The sequence below is a fragment of the Dermacentor albipictus genome, chromosome 8 (genome assembly GCF_038994185.2).
Source record: "Dermacentor albipictus isolate Rhodes 1998 colony chromosome 8, USDA_Dalb.pri_finalv2, whole genome shotgun sequence".
Lineage (NCBI taxonomy): Eukaryota > Metazoa > Arthropoda > Arachnida > Ixodida > Ixodidae > Dermacentor > Dermacentor albipictus.
In genome coordinates, this window is record NC_091828.1 from 67,185,065 (window position 1) to 67,207,679 (window position 22,615).

General features: G+C 46.7%; 1 protein-coding gene across 1 annotated transcript; it reads right to left on the reverse strand.

Annotated features, from left to right (window-relative positions):
- Positions 1-867: 867 nt before the first annotated feature.
- LOC135914544 (serine protease inhibitor swm-1-like) lies at positions 868-7,434 on the reverse strand. The gene is made up of 3 exons (XM_065447457.2): positions 7,053-7,434; positions 6,121-6,360; positions 868-1,125 (listed from the first exon to the last, which is right to left on the reverse strand). Exons 1-3 carry the CDS (start codon positions 7,108-7,110, stop codon positions 923-925), a joined length of 501 nt encoding a protein of 166 aa, XP_065303529.1. The 5' UTR covers positions 7,111-7,434; the 3' UTR covers positions 868-922.
- Positions 7,435-22,615: the final 15,181 nt, after the last annotated feature.

Sequence of the window (22,615 nt, forward strand, 5' to 3'; positions counted from 1 at the left end):
GCTCGTGTTTCACCATGCACGAGTGCGAACAAATGTGTGCGTGTTTGCATGCGCATGGATGTATGTGCGTGAATAGTTTGTATGTGCGAGGGAGAAGGCGAGAGTGGGTGTGTTCGCGTTCGAGTGCGTGCGTGTGTGTGTGTGTGTGTGTGTGTGTGTGTGTGTGTGTGTGTGCGTGTGTGTGTGTGTGTGCGTGTGTGTGTGTCTGTGTGTGTGTGCGTGTGTGCGTGTGTGCGTGTGTGTGAGAGAGCGAGAGAGCGAACATTTTCCTGCTCTCGGAGACAAATGGTTTGCAGTTTTTAAACATCTATTTAAATCCATAAGACGCGAACGCATGACGCTGCCTTTAGGGCATTACCTTTTTCTGGAAGCGAAACTAACGCAAAAGAAACACCTGAGATGTCAAGATCACCACCCCAAATTTCATCACAATGGCGCTATCACCTGCCATAATTTGCCTGCCGTAGTTTGCGATAATCGGCCACCACGCCTTCTTTCACATTTCCCCAACCATATTTAACTGTTAAGGCCTCGAGAGCCGTACTCACATCTGTTGAATGAATACTAACAAACGTTAAAAAAACATAACGATTTTGATGCCACTTCGCACACTTCACAAACACCAGGAATATCACGACCGTAGTACGAACGAGTTCGAAATTGCCATGTATAATGGCGTCTCAGCTAAGGTTAGCGAGGCTTTTCAACGAAAAAAATAATACAACAATGCCATGCGACATACGCTTTTGAGGCATGACCTATGCTTCCTTAAATATTTTTTTAACAGCGTTACTAACGTTAACTGGCACACACGGCGTATAGAGCTCCTCAGTGCGTAGCGCTAGTCGAAGACACAAAAAGTGGAGGTACTATGCAACGTGAGAGCGTACTTTATTGGTCAGTAGTACTCGTTTACTCGTGACTACACTGACGCTGGGCACTGGTCTTCGCGGACGCAGTTATTTTGGGCGTCGCGGTAGAATCCCTCGGCGCAGTAGCAGCCAGTGTTGCAGTCTAGCGTGCACATGGGACCGATGGTCTTTTTCACACACATGGCCTCCGCGCAAGAGCTGCTCACGCATTCCTTCCACTCCTCGTTCTCAGGGCATGACGGCCGAGGGCTTCCTGCATAGCGGAGAGAGGGATAAGTGATTGTGCATATGCGGTAGAGAATACGAGAGAGAGAGAGAGAGAATGGCGAAGGAAAGGATAGGAAGGTTAAGCAAGAAACATGTCCTGATGGCCACCCTGCAGAGGGGGACGGGTAATTGTAGTAATTTATTTATTTATTCCAGATGTATTACAGGGCCCATATTTTCGATAGATCAGAGTAAAAGGGAAGAAAAGAAAAGGAAAAGGAAAGACCATAAACAGGCCCAATATCGAACTGTTTCTGCGGGCGCTGGCACATAATCTGCCAAGGTGTGGCATAGTCATTAACCGTGTGGACATACCACTAACACATGCTACGTCAGGCAGTGCAAACTTTACAACTTGTCACACATTCTGATGCCCTTTAAATAACGCAGCAGCGCCTTCATATCGGCTCGCGCTGATGTTCGTGCAGGCAGGTTTCCAAGAATTTTAATTCACTTGAGTGTGCGCTTCTCCATTTCAACAAGCAGGGCTCCTAGGGCTGCTCTTTGCGGGCTGAAAATGAGCACACTCGCAAAGAAGGTGCCCGATTGGTTCGCCGCACCAGCAGACGTCACAAAATGGGTCATGGGACATTCCGAACAGAAAGGAGCGCGCCATTTAAGAACGCTACTCCAACCAACAGACAGACTACAAGGGTGCAATCTCGTCGTGAAATGCGGGACGGAATACTATGCAGGGTATGCTATTGCAGGGCTATTGCAGGGCTATATGCTATTGCATATGCTAATGCAGGGTATACTATTTCTAAGTAGTAAATATATGCGTTCGGAATGCCACGTTTAGAAGGGATTGGGAGTAACAGTACTACTTCGCAGGCGGTAGACCAGTAACGATGGCGTCGCGCCGCTGAACTCGTGTTCGCGGGTTTGAATCCGGAAATGTAAACAAAGCTCGCGTACTTAAATTCAGGTGTATGTTAAAAAAACACCTGGCAGTATAAATTATTCTTCGTTCCCCCACTACAGCGTTTACCTCGTGATAAGAATGTGGCCTTAGGACCTACAGCTGTGACATTCTAATTCTTTGCAAAATTACGTCTGCATCGAATCAGTAGCCGGTGGTGTACGGGCTTTTGCCTTCCCTCCTCGATTCCGAACCACTGAACCGCAATTAACCGCAATTAGTACAATACCACTTACATCGCCGATAGCTGCTTAGAAGGCTGCTTTTACCAAGGAACGCGTGTTCGGTATACTGTTATATCAAATGCGTGCTCTGTTTTCCCGAAGAGACCTTCAAACCATGTACGCAACCATGTCGTCCCGTTTCCTGTTTTGTCGCCTTTTGATGCCGCTTTGTGGAAAATGGCTCCTTTATGCAATACAATACCCAAAGCAATAGCACCAGTACCAGTCTTACTTATTTTCAGAATAGTAGTCTTACAGGGAGACCGCTGTGTCATAATACTTCTTTTACACAGAAGAGGTCTTGAGAATACTTCATACCCATATACAGAAGATCTGCCCAACATACTTCCATAGCAAGCAAGCGAGCATTCAGAACACCTCATCTTCAGGGGACGCGTGTTCAGAATACTATTTCTACAACCAATACGTGTTCCGAAAACTACCTTCTTTAGAAAAGATGTGTTTGTAAGGCTGCCTTTACAGGAAGTTGCTTTTCTCAGTAATACTGATTTTAAACGAATAAATGTGTTCGGGAATACCACGCTTAAAGGGACACTAAAGGTTACTATTAAGTCAACGTGGACTGTTGAAATACCATCACAGAAACCTCGAAACGCTTGTTTCGTGCCAAGGAGAGACTTATTTTAAGAGAACATGCGTTCTGAAGCGTCCGCGTACCTCTAGCGCAGTTCAAATCACCCGCCCTCCGATCGAGGAGTACTGACATCATGGTCTCATAGCGACGTTTCGCTATCGGTGAGTAGAACGAAGTCCGCAGACGGCGCTACGGCTTTTCTACGCAAAACGCAAACGCGCGGCCATAAACAGAGCCAAGACAGAGCCGACAGCAGAGCGAAAGCGGGAGTATGGTGACTAGCAGAAGGAGAAACGAATTACGTCCCACGGCACACGGAGAGTCCGTTTTCGTTAAACTATAGGCTGCGGCGAACTCGCAGCGTGGTCGGCGTGGTCTGTGAGCCTTTTCGCACTCGCAACAGGGCATATAAAAGTGCGAATCGACGCAAAACTCGGCCTAGAAACGTGCTTCGCCACAGCCAAGCTGGCATGACCCCGATGTCGTTTCCCGCACCGCCACCAGACGCCGCTACTATACCTCAAACTCTAGCGCAAGACGCCCATAAGCTGGTACTTCATTCTATGACGCAAACTTCGACGCTCGTCGCAATGGTCCCTGACACCGACAGATTGGCTCGCGATGGTGAGCTCAACTTCAGCGATATGAGCACCGACGAGCGCGACCTGCTGCTGAGGGCTCGCACTGCCGGCGTCGTTGCGTACTACGACGGCGGCCTCGACACCGGCTCTCCGGAGCGGGAAAGCAACGAGGGCTTCCCACGACATCACATGGACGTGGCATTCTCGCTGCTTGTTCCAAATGAAAGTTTCGCGAGCCAGCAGAACCCTTACAGCACGACGCGATAACGAAAGTACTGAAACTCCAAAGCGTGCACGGCGCAGAGTCGAGCGCGCAGAGTCGAGCGAAAACGAAACCTTTTGAACACCCATATTACTGAAGGGCAACGTCAAAATGTTATTTTTTCTTATAATCGAATAGACGTAGACAAGTAGCATTTTTTTCGTCTTATAATCGAATGAAATGATATTTTAATACGAGTAGTTGAGTATTAGTAACACAAATTATGAGGAGTCCTTTCGTCATCGGGCTACTACCGGAATGTCGCTGGGGGGTCTCAAATCGTGTCATGCATTTACCTCAATTTCTCGGTTACTAAAGCTCTGTTCGCGATTAAATTGACGCCAAGACGTTCTAGAACATTGCTCTACCACTTTAACTTGAGTTTCTGGTAACCTTTAGTGTCCCTTTAAGGGAATAGCTCTTCAGAATTCCAGGCGTATATATATATATATATATATATATATATATATATATATATATATATATATATATATATATATATATATATATATATATATATATATATATATATATATATGCTTGATATGTACAGTAGAATTCAAGTTATACATCCGCCGAACATAGCTCTACATTGGCGCAATTAATGCTACCTGTTGTCTGTCTTTTTTCAAGACACGGAAACATGCCCGTAAAAAAGATATTTGCCGCATTCTAAAGCACCTAGACCCCTTCCCAAACGTTTCGTAAGACCGAGCTAGTCGTGCAGCTCGTAAAGCACCGCTAAGTTTGGCCTAGCCAGCAGCTACGCAGCTGATAACGTCGGGTCGGTGCCCGCTGCTTCTCAGCGGATGTCTCAGAGGCTCACGCATGCATCACTCTAAGAACAGTTTACACCCTTTGGCTTGCCCCTTCTGCCACACAAAAATAATCGTCATCTGCCTTGATGCGTTTCCTTTCTTTATCGCTGCGAGCCCGGAACTTTCCAGTAACGAACGGCACGCGCGTTATCAGCATAGAACAGTTTACACCCTTTGGAGTGCCTCTTCTGATAACGCGCGTGCCGTTCGTCACTGGAAAGTTCCGGGCTTGCAGCGATAAAGAAAGGAAACGCATCAAGGCAGATGACGATTATTTTTGTGTGGCAGAAGGGGCAAGCCAAAGGGTGTAAACTGTTCTTAGAGTGATATACACGTCACGCTGTACTAAGGGAGGTTAAGCAGAATAAGGTCCGGTTGGCTACCCTACACCGGGGGAATGGGTAAGGGGAAAACAAAGATCGCAGGGAGAGAGAGGAGGGAAGGAAAGAAGGAAATTGCGGTGAGTTCACTGACGCATGTGGTCTTTCAGAAATTCCATTATTAGTCACAGATGGTCGCACAAGCCCGTCGTGAAGCATTGTATTATGAGAGGCGGCGCACATGCCATCGTGCTATGTAAAAGCGCATTTGTAAGTCGGGGTATATATTCTACAACGGTGCGCGTTTTTCCCAATGGTCAGATAAGCCTGCAGTACCAAATGGCACGAACACAATTTAAGCTCCACCTTTTATGCAGAGACTAAGTGCGGCAGCTAACTAGTTATGGCGATCTGATGCTGAGCGCGAAGACTTTGGTTCGTGTCGTGGTCACAGAGGCCCAATTTAAAAGGGGTGGAATGCAAAACAAACCAAAAACCAGGCCTTGAGCCCTCTTCTAAAGAAGTGCAATAAATCCTACTTTGTATTGGTGAATTACACTTTTAGAATGCCTTAAATGTTTAACATGAGCGGTGGCTTGGCAAATAAGGAAATGTAGGCAGAAACAAGGCAGGTGATGGCACCCAAGTGAGCACTCCGCACCAACTTCTCGTAATGTCACGAACTCTCACAGCGTCGTTTATGGCTAACGCTATTGGTGGCTGATGAAAACGAGTCGCATTGTACTCTGAATAAACTAATGAGATTATTTTCTGTATTTAAAACACCCCTAATTCCAAAACATATTTCAAAAGCCGTGACGTCATAATGACGTACTCGCGTTGCTGTTTCCGCGTGAAACTGACAAAGCGAAAATGCTCTTTCATTTACTCCGCGATGGTAATCTCATTTCATAACTCTGATTAGCTTTAGTGCTTCTCTTTAGCGTCAAAACTTATCCGGAACCCTTTACTATACGGCATCTCTCACAGCGCACATAGCTAGGGATGTCACTCTTCCTAGAATCAATCTTCCATGCGGAGTTCTTACTTTTTATTCTACTACTGCTGCTCAATTATCCCGCGTTCACGACAGACGGCCGATAGGTGGCGCCACCAGACACGTCAACAGCAAACCCTGCAGCCTAAGGTAGCTCCTTATGAGTAATCTAGCGCGCCTTATCACTGCTGTTTCTCGCCAACTATTTCTTCAATAAATGACACCCCTTTCGACTTCCATTGCGTCGTGGGGTGGGACATACCTCCCCTTCCTTGTTGCGGGCACTGGTCCAGTCGTACGCAGTTTCGTTCGCTGTTGCGGTAGAATCCATCGGCGCAGTAGCATCCGTAGCGGCAGTCGGCCGTGCAGGCAGGCCCGATGACGGGCCTGCTGCAGGAGGCCTCGGCGCAGCTGCTACTCACGCACTGCTTCCAAACCTCGTTGAGGCCGCAGTCTTGAGTGCGCGGCAGGAAATTGGACAGCAGCGCAACACCTTCGCTGTCTGCACAATAGCGACGCATTTGTGGACACGGAGCAACAGTCAGCGTCAGCGCCATCACTTAAGTTCACTGCGAAACAATGGCCCCTCGCAAGGATTGTTGATGGTGCGATTGACAATCTATGGCAACTTCACGCACTTTTCGGCATGATGTCCCTTTCTAACCTCTCACTAAAACTTGGGCCTATCGGTATGTGACAGTGGGTATGCGCCCGCACAGACGGTTTGGGAATAGACAACTTGAGCTTTCGATATATGCAAATGAGGCTAAGTTGCATTGAAGCGCTTACCACTGTTAGCTAAGGAAATCACTCCTTATGTCATAGCCATAATACATGACGTCGGCTTCCGAGAATAAAAATGTGTAACACAGGAATACTTCCATGATCCGGTAATGGCATTGTCTTACAGATAAACCCACGCACTAAGACGTTCATTTACTTAAAGAAATCTCTGCTTACCACTATCACTCCTAAACTGTCCACGAGTCATAAAATTGAAGGCGGCGACGTATTCGTTAGAGTTCGCAGCATGGATTTAAGTTAGAAATAGCTAAGTCATGCTATGCATTTAGCTTAAGCAGCTATAAGAAAGCACTGCACAGTAACGTGGCACGCTAAGCTGCGCGGTCAGGTGGCACGGTACAGTGTAAGGTGGCTGCAAGTTGTTTTGGCAAGTGTGCGCATACGTCTTACCAGGACTCGGAGCGCAGGTCGCCACCGCGACGGTCAGCAACAAGAGAAAGCACTTCATCCTTGAAGCTCGTCGACGTCAAAGCTCGGAACTTTAGGGCACAAGTGGCGATCGCGTGAACGGTTGCGCCCCTTTTTGTTCCCTCCTCAATATATCGCGGATGCAGTCATTACAGGGTACGCGATGCTAAATATTGCAATCTCTTCTCTCAGTCTTCCGCTGTGGCTGCTGCGGTTCCGAAGGGAAGTCGGCCGTGTATCTTCGGGAGCACACTCGCGGAAGGCGCTGGGTCGTTTGTTTCTTCTGCTGCCTGTTGATTCCGTCGCATGCGGTTTCGAAGTGTCGTTTCGGTGTAATTGGCCCCTCAGATAGAGCCCTTCCGCCGGCGGCGATCTTGGGCATAACAAGGAATTAGGAACATTTCGTTCAGTTTACTTTTTTCGCCACCATGTGGCGTATCAATTTTAAAGATATCAAAATTAGCGCCATGACGTATTCCATGACGCAGAACTAAAGAAAACACTGTACAAAGAAGCACACGCTTAGACTGTCCCTGCCCCTGGGCACATGGAAGCGAGTGCGCTTATGTATCAGCGTTATCTCGAAGAAGGCCAACGACTTGCTTTACTGGCAATTATTCGGCGATTTTGCTAGACACCTGGCTTACAGCACGTTGGCATTCCGGAGAGATGTCTGGCCGAGATAACGGCTCCCGCGAAGCTTCGGTTGCATATGTTTTTCTTGAGCAGATTTTTTTTTTACTTTCTGCAACATGGTGGTCACGGTCTTCAGGGTCACGCTTCTGTTTCATGGGCTTCCTATAGAATTGGCGTCATCCATTGTTTAAGAAGCTTTAGCTCGAGCCTATCTCCGGTGGCTGCTACTCTAATATATGTAAAATGCGGGAATGCTTTTTTGACAAAGCTGCCAAACCAATTTGAATGAAATTTGTTGCATTTAGGATACAAAGGTAAACTTCGTGGCTACACCAAAAAAAAAAACATTTTGATTTAGACAATGGAATTTTTCACACGAATTGCAGGAAATCCGTAAACTTGAAGAACAAAGCACAAACACGAAGTTTACAAATTCGCAACTCAGCCATGCAAAACAAATACGCATTTCTATAAACTGCATCCGTTGGAGCATCAAAAGCAAACAAATTTTTTTCAGGAATTAACAACTTATCCGAATTTGTTACAGTTTTGGAAGGGTGTTGCTAAGGCAACATTCACGAATTAATTATCGGTATACTTCAGAGTGGCGTACAATACGTCATTGCTGTCCACTTTAGTTACATTATTAGGCACAGTTTCAAGAATTGCGATATTGTTTTAGTTGCTGAGGTATAGTTCTATACATCAAGTTTGTTTTTTGAAATTTCGGGATTTTGTAAAGTTTACGTAAAGCAAGTAGACAGCCTAATTAAAGTATCGCTTTCTGAAATCGCTACATTTTAATGTTTTCTTTTAATTTCAACATAATTGTTATGATTTGTTACTGTTTGTTAAGGTTTGTTAATATTTTTATAACATTGGTGTTAATTGTTAATATTTGGTGCAGTGGTTGCTCTGAAAAGCGATTGCCGATTTCGCATGCATTTAGATAGGAGCACGTGAGGTTAGAAAGTATTTACTAAGGTAATCGCAAATAGAATCAGGAACACCTTAGACTTCTGTCAACCAAAGGACCAGGCAGGATTCCGTAAAGGCCACTCAACAATAGACCATATTCACACTATCAATCAGGTGATAGAGAAATGTGCGCAATATAACCAACCCTTATACGTAGCTTTGATTAATTACGAGAAAGGGTCTGATTCTGTCGAAACCTCAGAAGTCATGGAGGCATTACGGAATCAGGGTGTAGATGAGCCGTATGTAAAAATACTGAAAGATATCTATAGTGACTCCACAGCCCCCATAGTCCTCCATAAAGAAAGCAACAAAATCCCAATAAAGAAAGGTGACAGGCAGGGAGATACGATCTCTCCAATGCTCTTCACAGCGTGTTTACAGGATATTCAGAGACCTGGATTGGGAGGAATTGGGGATAAGAGTTAATGGAGAATACCTTAGTAACTTGCGATTCGCTGATGATATTACCATGCTTAGTAACTCAGGAGGCTAATTGCAATGCATGCTCAATTAATCTGCAGAAAACTAAAGTAATGTTTAACAGTCTCGGAAGAGAACAGCAGTTTACAATAGGTAGCAAGGCACAGAAAGTGGTAAGGAAATACATCTACTTAGGGCAGGTAGTCACCGTGGATCCGGACCATGAGACTGAACTAATCAGAAGAATAAGAATGGGCTGGGGTGCGTTAGGCAGACATTCTCAGATCATGAACAGCAGGTTGCCATTATACCTCAATAGAAAAGTGTATAACAGCTGTGTCTTACCAGTACTCACGTACGGGGCGTACCTGGAGGCTTACGAAAAGGGTTGTAACGTTAAGGGATAAGAAAAGAGCAGATTGGGTGAGGGAACAAACGCGAGTTATTGACATCTGAGTTGAAATCGAGAAAAATAAATGGACATGGGCAGGACATGTAATGAGGAGGGAAGATAACCGATGGTCATTAAGGCTTACGGACTGGATTCCAAGGGAAGGGAAGCGTAGCAGAGGGTTAGGTGGGCGGATGATATTAAGAAGTTTGCAGGGACGACATGGCCACAATTAGTACCTGACTGGGGTAGTTGGAGAAGTATGGGAGAGGCCTTTGCCCTGCAGTTGGCGTAACCTGACTGATGATGATTATCATGATGATGATGATGTGAGGTTAAACGGTAATTTCTTTGTTTTTGATAATTGTTATTGAAAACAAATAATATTTAAAAGGTTGCTGTAGAACTCATATCATGATGACGGTCGATAGTAATGCTTAGCATTCGAGAGTGTAGCAACGCACCACATTTCTGAAGTCGTGTTTCTTTAACATCTGTAGTGGTCATTATGCAAACTAGAAGTGAGGCGTGCAGACAGGACACAAGAGTAGAGAAGTGGACAACACGAACGCCGGCTGCCGTACAGAATAAAAAGGAGCGGGTTAAAGGCAAAAAACGAACAGATATTTGTCCGATGAAGCACAATAAGAACAACAGTTTTACAGAATGTCGTATGGGTGTGGTATATCAAATTCCCCTTAGCTGTGGCCAGTTCTACGTAGGGCAAACGGGACGGTGTATCAATCAGAGGCTAATGGAGCATAAAAGGTCGTTAACCGGTGGATCGCCTTCTAATCTTTCGCTACATTGCCGAGATTGTAACTGCAAGTCAAAGTTAGATGAATGCGCGATACTGTACAGGCATAAGAATGAAGATACGCGTCTTATGGTAGAGGCTTGGCATATCTATAATGGTGGAAGTGCGTGCGTGAGTCAGCCTTCGATTACTTTACATAAGGAAGAGATGAAGTGCCTTAACAGTTATCTCTCACGTAGACCAGCACGTGTACCCGATTGACACGTGGTGTTACCATTCCTGAGCATGCGCAGATGAGTTTTGTGTCTTCTTTCATTTTTCGCCTCAGTGCTCCCTTCAGTTGATAGTCGGCGTTCGTGTTGTCCACTTCTCTACTCTTGTGTCCTGTCTGCACGCCTCACTTCTAGTTTGCATAATGAATCCTTACCAACTAGCTCAGCTTTCTGTCGTTCTGTAGTGGTCATTCTGAGAATTCCGTTGGTTTGGTTATGTGCGGCCTAATCCGGTCCCCTCTAAAGTTAGTATAGCGTTCACATGCTGTAGTGAGGCTTGAACATGGCGGCGTGACGACGACTGTGTGACGCTGACGCACTAACGACTATGGAATCACAGAAGGAATGGGCGTCGGCAGTGGCGTAGCTAGGTCGTCTGGCACCCGGGGCCCTTAGCCCTTCCGTCACCCACCCCTCCCCGGGTGTAGTCGACGAAGGCGAGGATATCGACAATTTTCGGGTGTCTTCAGACGTATATGACACCCCCCCCCCCTCCCTACTGGCCCCGTGCACCCGGGGCCCACGGCCCCCCGGCCCCCCCCGTTGCTACGCCACTGGGCGTCGATGGAATGAAAAAAGCGGTATGACGACAAAGGGATGGCTAAAACTGTATGACCATCCTTAAGTCATGACGTTGGTTTAGCGACCACAGCGTGACGACTTCAACATGAAGACAATGGGATGACGATGAGTGTAACAATGGCATGACGACAACCGGATGGTGACGATGGCATGTCGAGGACGGCATCATATCGGCTGTCCCAACACGACGCCATAACAAAGATGGCGCGACAGCCCTGGTATTATCACGATTGAATGACGACGGCATAATTACTATAGAATCGCAAAGACGGATCGATGTCGATGGAACGACGAAAGCAGTATGATGACGATGGCAGGACGAAAATGGGATGACGTTGCTGAAGTGATGACAATCGTAGAACGATAGCATGAAGACGACAGCACGACTACAATTCTACAGTGACGACGACTGTGTGATAACGCGGCATGATGAGTGTTGGATGACGATGTTAGAAGGAAGGCGATAGAACGACCTTGGTATGAGGACGAGTGCATGGCGACGACTGTATAACGACGACACAATGACGACGATGACATGAAACGGTATGAGGACAACCGGATGACCACGAGAGTATGACAACAATGGCGTGACGGCGACTGTAACACGAAGCCTGTATGACAACCATGGCGTGCCAATGGCGGCATGACGAGAGGGAGATGACGATGCTGCAACGACCAAGATGACACTAGCACCACCAGAACGTTTGTGGCCCAATTTTTTAGACAACTTGGCCCACTGTGTGAGCGTCAATGGCTTGACCATGACGACATGACAATAGATAACAAAGCTTTAATGACGATGATTGAACGACCATGACCTAATGGCCCAAGATGCTGGAGAACTTTGGCTATTGTGTCGGCGTAAGAGTCTAGACAGGTAGGTACGATAGATAGGCTGAAAATGCCTGAGGCAGGCGAATAATGCTAATCGCATTAAAATATTAGTACTGCAAAAGTACGTCAGAAGTTTAAGTTGACGTTCCTTACACTAGGAAACAAATGCGAAGCTCCGGAATTCATAACAATGCCCGTTCCCGGGTTGGCCCGTAAACCCGGGTCCATCCCGGTCCGTGAGCCGGGCTAGTATATCTAGCCCGGCTCACGGTATCTCCGTAGTATCTCCATCGCAACATATATTGAATCCCATTGATTATCTGTATAAAGCAGGTATCAAATCTATTCACATTATTTTCCTTAAGCTCTTTTTGGCCTTGGACCGATTCGCCTCTGCAAAGAAATCTTAAAGAATACTAATAAACGCAACTTTCTTGCAACATGAACTATAGCGTACGTTGCATAATTTCAACTTGTTAAGTACTTATTACGTTACTTTATAATTCTTTGCAAAGTCAGGTAATATTTTATAACGGTAAAGTTGCCTTAATGGTGCAAACTAACATTTTTACACTTACCATCAGCTAAAATTCTATGCTTAGAAAGGTACGTTTTAATCATCGCATTATTTCTTTATCCTTCACCCCCCCTTCCTTTCTCTAATGTCTTCGAGCACTGATGGCGTAAATAAATAAATTATTGAACTGTAAAAAGTGTTTTTTGTATCAGGGGTGACCACCTCCAGTGATGTCTTATCATCATCAGCAGCAGCAGCAGCAGCAGCAGAAGCTAACTTATGAGTTGTCGTCTCTCAGACCCATATTTTGTCTGTGCATGAAAGTTTTTTATCTTCATTACTCAAATAACAACCTAAGCAGCGATTTCTTGAAACTTGCAAAGCATTTGCTGATTATCACCGAAAAAAATTCTGCTGAAGTATTTCAGGACTCACGCGCTGAAATAACAAAGTGTGCGATGTTTCATAAATGTAGTGGATGAAATTTGCAGCGACATGACAAGGCCATGCAACATATTTGATATTTTCATTTCATGCCTTTAGCGAGGAAGTTTATGCGAGCAAACGATTTTGTATTATGACATTTTCTAGCGCACACGGTATTTTCCTTGCAAGTGGAGAAGCCAGTTAAACTTTGAACTGATTCTCAATTCGATTTAGTTATGTTCCCACCACATAAATGCTGGAGAAATATGTGCATAACCCACAGGAACATATGTTGAAGGAGAAAATTCTTATAAATTTTTACACAATTTAACAGTGTTTAACATGTCAACACAGCATTGTTACCCTCGAACACATAAGAAATTTAAATAAATCACATGCATCGAAGCTTCCTTGCGAGTATTATGAAGTACACATTCAGTCTTCTTTCTTGTAATTTATGATATATGACAGTTCATGCAGCACTGACTTCAATTTTCTGATTTAGGCATAAGCAAGACACTGTACAACATAATTTCTTGTCATAATACGGAAAACATGCCGCATAGTTCGTCTCATCTGCACGTCGGGACAATGTGGTGTAGCTTATCTATCAGATTCTGTCTATAGGTAATATGGGCGCGACTTTCTCGTAAATACCTGTTTTGGTTCAGAAAGTGCGTGTTAAAAGCGGGCGTTGTCCGCGCTTTCTGTGCAGCCACCGATGTGATTGTGAAAAACTTTCGCTGCGCAAAGGCTTAAGCCTTTGCGTAGCGAAAGCGACAGAAATATACGCAGAGAACGTGCTAGTCCGGCATTTGAAAGGTTTCAAGCATCATGTCAAAGCTTGAATGGCCCTTCTACAGATTGAAAGGGGATGAACCGAGGGGCCCGATGTTTTATTATTCACATCAAGCCAAGAAATACTGACACCAAGGACAACTTAGAGGAAATTACTTGTGCTTAATAAATGAAATAAAGAAACGATAAATTAATGGAAATCAAAGTGGAGGAAAAAACAACTTGCCGCAGGTGGGGAACGATCCCACTACCTTCGCATTGGTCAGGTTAGTCATTAGTCATTAGATTAGTCATTAGTCATGTTAGTCATTAGCATTAGTTATTAGGTATGTCATGTGCTTGAGAAAGGAAACCCAAGTCATTTTTTGAACGACGTCTTGCCTCTGTTATTTTTATGACAGATGACAACTCGTGCCAACATACCGGTTTTTGTCATGAAGCTGTGATGGTTCATTCTTTAGAAATGGTATTTATTTTTGTTCCGCATGTAAAGGTGGTAATAAACAATAAACATAATAACAATAAAAAAAAATTACCGACGATTACGTTACTTCCTAATGCGAAATTTGAGCGCAGCAAATAAGCTGTTTCACCTTTTCGATAGATTGAGGCAAAGAAATCGAGCAACACATGTATGCGCTATCACAGAATTTTTTTTTATTTTTCACACGTATTCCTTTAACAAAGACTCCACTAACAGTTCTTGACAGTCATGAAGGAAGCTTTGTGGTCGGAGAAATAGACTGATATATGTTCGACTTGGTACACCAATGCTTGATTCTCAAAGACGTTCACAAAGACGTTCACAACTGGGCCCTTAATGCCATATTGGCCTCCGCCGTGCATCAGTCGTCGCACTTGCAAGAATGGGATTCGCGGAGATACGAGTCTTACACTCACCGCATTAAGTTGTGGAAGGTGCGCTGGCCTCGAGGGATATTTGTAACCGTTTGATGTCGAAATAACAACCAAAACAAGCGCGAACGAGACCGACCCAACAGAACCAAACAGGCGCGGGCGAGAGCTGTGGCGCGAGCAGACGATAGTACGAAACGAGCGGATCGGCTGAGACCAGACACGAGTGCGCATCGAGCCGTAAGGAGGGTCCGCATGACACCAGCATCGCGCGCGCACGTCACTGAAGGGGCCGCTCTCATTGGTCTCCGCCATTCGCGGCTCGCGTCCTTCGTCTCCCACTCCAGCGAAGGGGGGCGGAGCTGGTTACGAGGCCGACGCCGACGACGACGCGAAACCCAGGAACGGACGCCAAAGAGCTGCGCTCTAAAACAAATCGGCCGATCATCTTCCGTGCGCCAATGATCTTGAGGTCGTGCATACTGCACCAGTGGCCGGACCGGAGCGGATACGGGCGGGCGCAAAGGCGGGCGAAGGGGACCGTAGGTCTGTGGTGCAGGCCTCGAAGCGACTTCGGCGTACGTCAGGGGAGCGGCAACCGGAGCCTGCTGGAGAGAAGGTGGAATGTGGTCGGCTACCTGCTCCTTGATGACAGATTGGAGAGCGGGCGCCAACGGAGAATTCGACTGGCCGTGTGTGAGGGGAATCAGAGAAAGCTGACGAGCCACCTCTTCACGGACGAACTCCTTGATCTGTAGCAGTAGCGACGTATTATCCGGGGAAACAGCCAAGCTTGACATTGAAGTCGCCTGAGGAGGAGATTGGTGGGTGGCTAGGCGTTGTTTGCGGAGTTCGTCGAAGCTTTGGCAGAGACTGACGAATTCAGAGACTGTCGCTGGATTTTTCGCCAACAGCATCTGGAAGGCGTCGTCTTCAATGCCTTTTAAGATATGGCGGATCTTCTCTGTATCAGCCATTGTGACGTCAACGCGGTTGCAGAGGTCGACAACATCATCTATATAACTTGTAAATGTCCCCCCGCACTGTTGCGCACGACTGCGCAAACGTTGCTCGGCGCGAAGCTTGCGAACGGCGGGGCTCCCGAATACCTCCGTCACGTTAGTTTTGAAGGCTGGCCACGTCGTGAGATCACGTTCATGGTTGCGGTGCCACACGCTGGCGACACCGCTCAAATAAAACGATACGTAATTCAGTTTTTTGGTGTCGTCCCAGTGGTTGTGGATGCTCACCCGGTCGTAGTCAGCGAGCCAGTCTTCTACGTCATGGTCTTCGGTACCGCTGAAGATGGGTGGGTCGCGTTGACGCAGCGGGCCGGGGCAGACCACGGTAGTCACCGGGGCAGCGGCTTGTGGTCGCGGTGGTCCTTCTTCCGGCATAATGAAGACAGGCTGCAGTGTCCGGTTTGCGAAGTTCCAGAATTCCGGTTGTACCCCGCACCTCCACCAGTTGTAAAGGGGGTTTATTCGGGTCGTAGAGAAGCAGCGACCAACGCAGCAACAGCAGGTAGGGCGCAGCCAGCGAGCGAACAGGGTACGAGCCACGCGATGGCAATGGGGCTTTTCAACCTGCCGATCTTTTTCGTCACACGCAACATGATTTGCGGGATCGGACAGACAGACAGACAGACAAAGAACTTTAATAGCAAGGTCCTGAGACGCTTTGCCCTAGGGCAGAGCTGCGGGCCGCTCCCACGTGGGGACTGGTAGGCCGAGCCTAACCGCCGCATCGTGGGCTCTCTGGACAGCCCAAGTTTGATGTGCATATTCTGAGCTCCGGATGGCAGAGCTCCATTCTTGTTCTGTGATGCGATTGGGTCCCTGTAACGAGGGGCATCGCCAGAGCATGTGTGCGAGATTGCTAACAGCCCCACAGTCGGGGCAAGTAGAGCTGAAAGCCTCTGGAGTGATCATGTGGAAAAGGGCCAGGTTCGGATAGCACTGCGTCTGAAGCATGCGTAAAGTGGACGCCAGAGGTCTAGCCAGTTTGCAGTGAGGGGGAGGATAAGTCCTCCTACCCAGGTGATAGTGCGTAGTAATTTCGCTGAAAGTAGTGAGAGTGTCCCGAAACTCGAGAACCCCAGAGTCTGAGCTCAATCTTGCTCCCGCGCGGTGGCTTAGTGCGCGCGCTTGGGAGTGGGCAATGTCATTAAGATTGGGAAACGAGTCAAGCTGGGGGTCGAGGTGAGCCGAAAACCACGTGATGGTGTGCGGAGAGATTATCTTGTTCTTGAGAATCTTGTGAGCCTGAATCTTGTGTGTGTGGTTGTTAGTCAGCGCCGTTGTCTGTGTCCCTTCACTCGTCCCGTCGTTTAGCGCTGTTTTTATTGCTCGTAATGCCGAGTAAGGACCGTCTTTGGTACGCTTGAGGAGGGCGAGGACTCTTGCCCTGCGTCTGCCTACGTTGTGTCGAGGATGAACATTACGGGGAAACGGTGCAACTCGTATGTTGTTCCTTTGATTTTCTGATATTTCATATTTCCGCTCTTCCATGAGGATAGGGTTGATCCCAAGAACTGCCAGGATCTTCTTTCCAGCCGGGGTACAGGATAGACGGGCCAGTTGGGCTGACTGCTGGGCCTCGATTATCTCGTCCAATGTGTTGTGCACTCCTAGTTGCATAAGGAGGTCCGTGCTCGCCCGTAACGGAATGCCTAGTACTTTTTTTATACTTTTTCTGATGAGAGTGTTTAATCGTTTCTTCTCGGAGTTATACCAGTTGTGCATGGCTGCCACATAAACTATATGACTCATGAGGAAGGCGTGGAACAACCGAAGGAGGTTGTCTTCCTTTAAGCCTCCACGTCTATTCGAGACTCTGTTGATGAGTCTCATCATGTTCTCAGTCTTGGCTGTGAGCTTGTTGAGCGTAGTATTATTACTGCCATTGGATTCGATGCGGGATCGGAGCAGATTTTAAATATAAAGGTCATGAGTCAGGCGGTGGTACTCAGCCGAACTGAAGTATGCCCGAGAAAGGTAGACATACAGTCACGTTTTTGGAAGCGATGATAATGTTGTAATTTAACGCACAACAGAACTTCGTACACAGTGCTTTTCCAAATAGCCTAACAGAAGCCTAATAAGTCCTATTATTATTAAACTAATATATTTTTGCAACAGACACTCTCAGATTACGTTAATATATACAAGGGGCTCTGTAATTTCGTGTTATGTCTCTTAATTAACTTAATTTACCTTAACTCTTAATTTTGTGATTTGTAACTTCATGTTATATTCCCAGTTCCCAGTCAGCCTACTCACACATACAGCATTACTAATCACATCTACCCTAGCCTCGGCTACATCTCAAGAAGCAACCGCCTACACAGGTCGGCGTAAGACAGGTATGCGTAAGGCAGGCCAAAATTGGAATAGGAATGCGTAGTACGGAATTTATATGAAATCTTCAGTGATTTAGAATCTATGCAGTACGCGCGAGTCTGTAACAAAAAGCACACTGATCTTCTATCGCTAGATCTGCGTCGTGAAGTCGCCTGACATTGCATAAGGCCTACCCTTCTACCCTGCGATATTCCATCACCAAGAGCTCGGCGCTTCTCATCACGTGTAAGACAAAAAGCAGCTTCGCCTTCATAACGTATAGTCAGCATCAAAAGCTTAGAGAGCGCGCTATCTGAAAAAACTCTATATTTATGCTCTCTAGGCACGCAGCGTGGTATTATGTTTTTCAGCGTGCACTGGTCAAGAGTAACCAACAGGTCTGCATAATCCTACTGGCTGCGGGCCTAACTGCGTTGAAAAGGAACTTATTCCCAGAACCTCGCCGCGTAAGCTTTTGACGGCAACTGTGCCAATGAGCACCTGTATTTCCTTTGTTCTGCATACTGTTCTTTAAATGCATGGCCTTCCAGTCAATGTCATGCAGTGCTTCTGTCTGGCTAATTCTCAGAACAGCCATCGCAAACATTATGTATTGAGTAAAAGAAACCAACTCGCCTCCATTACATGATTATTAGCACAAATGAGGTATAATAAATATGTAAACAATTGAAGGATAGTAAAATTGCATATAAAATTTTACTCATATATCAGGACTACTTCAAAACTTCCCCAGCTTATCTCGACTACCTCCCTAAACTACTCCGGAAACTGAAAGGGCGAAATGGCAAGCACCATGGCAGAAGAGGGAATGCGTGGCTTAGTGAGACCCTATGTAAGGCTCAACTGTCATTGTGCTACTCACGCATAACTAACGACAATTTTATATTTGATTTAAAGACAGTATAGAAAATAATAAATGATGCTCAGATGGGCGCCGGCGTGATCATAAGAAAACCACCGCGCCGGTGTTGGTCGTAAACGATTCTAATAAGAGAACATTTCTAGCAAACCCACAATGCCCTTTCTCATGTTTCCTTAATTGTTCAAACACGGTAAATTTAGGGTCTTGGCGGTGTCTCGTGTTGCCACAGGTGCGGCAGTACTGCACTGACTTGCGATATGGTCTGCAGCGGAAGCCTACGCTCTGGAAGATTATGTAGTAGGGAACGTGCGGTTCCTCGAAGAATACGACTGCCGCGGTCGATTGACCCATCATTCGGGTGTGAAGAACGGTGTATCGTGCCGGTGCTCGGATTCCTGCCATAAGCTCTGCGGTGCTTGTTCATGGTATGAGGCCATTGATGATGCCTCGGGAGACGTCGTCAGGGGTTCGTGTGTTACCTTTGACGTTGTGGTATGTGCCTCCGAGCTGTATTCTGTTGATGCTGACCAGCATGCATCTTGGCGTCTTCGTTCTCGGCCGTGGTTGCGATGATTAAATTTTTGATTCTCTGTACTTGTACGCGTACTTTGTCATTGATGTCCAGCTGCGATAGTCCACTCGCTCAACCGATGGCGTGCATGACTGCGACTGTATTCCACTTGGCGAGGTCGAGACCTGCTTGCGGGCGGTAGAAGATCTTAAAGTCGTCCAGTGGCAGGGGCGGCATCCTCGCTCTGCGTTGTTGCTGTGAAGGTGCTGCATGGGGCGTTTGCGCATCGGTTGGGTATTTTGCCGGCGTCTTTGAATTCGAGGTGTCCTTCTTGGCTTTCTTGTTTCCTGTGATCCAGGCGCTTTCCGCTTCGATTGTTCGACCGCTTTCGCCGTCATTGTTCCAGGTACCTTCCCCGGTTTTTTCTTCCGTCCGGTCTGTTTGCATTGCATTTGATTCATCTTCTTTCTGTTTCTTTGACATTTCGCCTGCAGAAGCTGCCTCTCGGCTCATCGTAGGGACTCTTCGCCGCGGCGTGGGCGAGCGCTCGTGTGCTCGTGCTCACGCGGCGCGCGGCGCGAGGGTGTTTCTGCCTGAGATTGTGGCAGCCGGTTCTGGTGTTAGGCTTAACCGGCCGAGTGGGCGGTCGGCGGGAATAACGCTTGATATCTTGAGATAAGGTGCACTCACTCGAAAGTAGCTAGTATCCGCCGATTTCGCTCGTCTTCCCGGTCGCATCGGTGCAAAACTTGTGTTCGTCACTGACCTTGTTCCGGGGTGAGGAGCACGAGAAGCGGGAGCCCATGTGAGACAAGTCTGTACACCACGGCCCCCTGGCGGGCTCTTTTTTTTTTTCAAGGTAAGGAGGAGAAAGATAAAAGATGGCTCTGCGTGTGCGGAAAGCGCAAAAGAAATGCAGCGGAAACGCACTTCGCAACTCGTGTAATTGTGACTTCTGTACGTTACATGTTCATAATTACCGATATACACCGCAGTATAACTTTCCACGGCTGGTTTCGAAGGCAACACCGCATTCACTAGAGGCGCGTTTGCACCGCTTGGAAGCATCGAACTCGTGGCTGAGTGGTAGCGTCTCCGTCTCACACTCCGGAGACCTGGGTTCGATTCCCGCCGGGCCAATCTTGGAAGTTGCTTTTTATTTATGAAGCGCCTGCCGTGATTTATCGCTCATGGTCAACGCCGCCGACGCCGACACCCGACGCCGACGACACCGGCTTTTCTGCGACACGAGCTCCTTAACGCTATCGCGTTAAAATTCACTCGTATATACCCTTGAGCAGTTGACTTGCAGTGTAGATGCGTGATATGGGGAGAACGCCATTGAAGGTATACACCACACAGCATCCGTGCTTTGCAGTGGTATCCCGCTGTTCATGGTAAGAAATGCTTCCTAAATACCATTCTTGGCAATCACTTCGTCAGTGGCCATACGTCGTTGATTATTTCTTAGCGACAGGCGCTGTTAATATAATTCCGGGGTCGTGACGACAACTTACAACTCAGTAGAAGAAGTCATACTTTCGTCTCTTGTAATTGTGGGGATACTAGAAGCATGGGTTCAACCAAACGATATTGTAGACACACAGTTTGGAACAGCATTTCTCGCCATACCTACACAAAACGCAAGCAACCCTGCAGCATCTTACAGTGCGCGTCCTTCCAGGACTGAGTTTATGGGAATATATAAAAAGAGACTGAAATGGCACGCCAACGAAACAGATTTGAGGACAGCAGTACTCCAGTTTGAGCAAGGTGGGGTGAATTGCGCTGAACGTCTATTTGACCCCGACGATGAAGCAAGATGACAATAAAATTAACTATAAAATTTTGAAAAAAGCAAAACACGCGAGTGGAACGTTCCCCTCAGAAGATTTCCTTCTTCACCTAGTGGCACAGATGGCTGTGTCACTACGTGCAGAATCTTTTCTTTAATGGCATTGATTACAGTAAGTAAGGTAACCTGTACAAGTAACATTACCTACTTAGAAACGTAGTGATTGTGACAATGACGTACAGAGTCCCCAGGTGTGAAAAATAGTAACTGTCGTATCATGACGGACACAATGGGACGCAGAGAGGTCGCAGCAATGTTGATACTTAAGGACATCATAGTTTCTTCAATACGAATGATGCCTTGTATTAGAAAGGCAGCAAGGCTAAGCACCTCGGCAACACGGCGCTAAGTGTCTGGTGAAAGTCACTTTCGTCACATGCATCTTTTGAGGTGGCCCGCCATTTGAGTTAAAGGCGACCCTACAGAAACGATCGGCCCGGCTTTAATATAGTGACCAACATACATGCCTCACTTAAAAAGCACCACTCGCGCACGAGGTTCTCGCTGCGGTTCGCACTACAGTACACGAGACAAAAGACCAGCAGAGAGGTGGCAGCATAAAAAAAAGATCCCCCCTATAGTATAGGTATAGGTGTAGCCGCAGTTATTCCTCCGGCCCTCACTTTCTGTACTGCAGATAAGAGAGCAGCCACCACGATGGCTTGACGGCTATGGTGTTTCGTTGCTAACTTTGAGAGCGCTGCTTCGAATTCGGCCCACGACGGCTGCATATGGATAGTGACGAAACGCAAAAAACGATCGTGTACTTAAATTTACGTGCGCATTAATGAGCCCCAGGTGGCTAACATTTACCCGATGTCCCCAACTAAGGCCTCCCTCATAATTATATTGTCCACCAACTATTCATACTCGGGGGCATCTTCTCCTGCTCAACATAGCCTACATGCCCATTGTGAACGCGAGCGTTGCAGGTCCCTCGAAGATTTCCGGAAGCGAGAAATATTGTCGGAAACCATTGAGTAAAGAGTTCATCTGTGTAAAGCTCACTCTAAATGAATAATTTGACCCGACTTTTGCCCAGTCAATGCCTGGATTCATCTACCTTGGTGCGAATCTAATGGATGTTTTCTTGCGTGCTCTGACTTTTGTGTAGTGAATTGAATTACACGTTGGCGATGTGGAGATGTACGACGTCTTTCTTCTATTCGAAGGTAGATAATATGCATCCATCATTTATCAGAACAGCACCCAGTTTTTCCAGGTTTGACTACGTCACGGTAACGTTGCCACTTTTGCCGCCTTCTTAGCTACGAAATTTATAGTTTACGCCTTTCTTGGCTGCATTGGAGCTCGATATTATGTATAGCTCAACATTTTTTTGGAGTCACACTATGTACTTCACAATAATATTCAAATTATCGCTTCCATCTCCATTCGGCAGCGCTAAGTGTAGTGCCCAAGAGAGCGAGTTCATCACTATTCTTCTTTTTTTTCAGCAATTTCTTTACCAACGACCCCGTTCAGA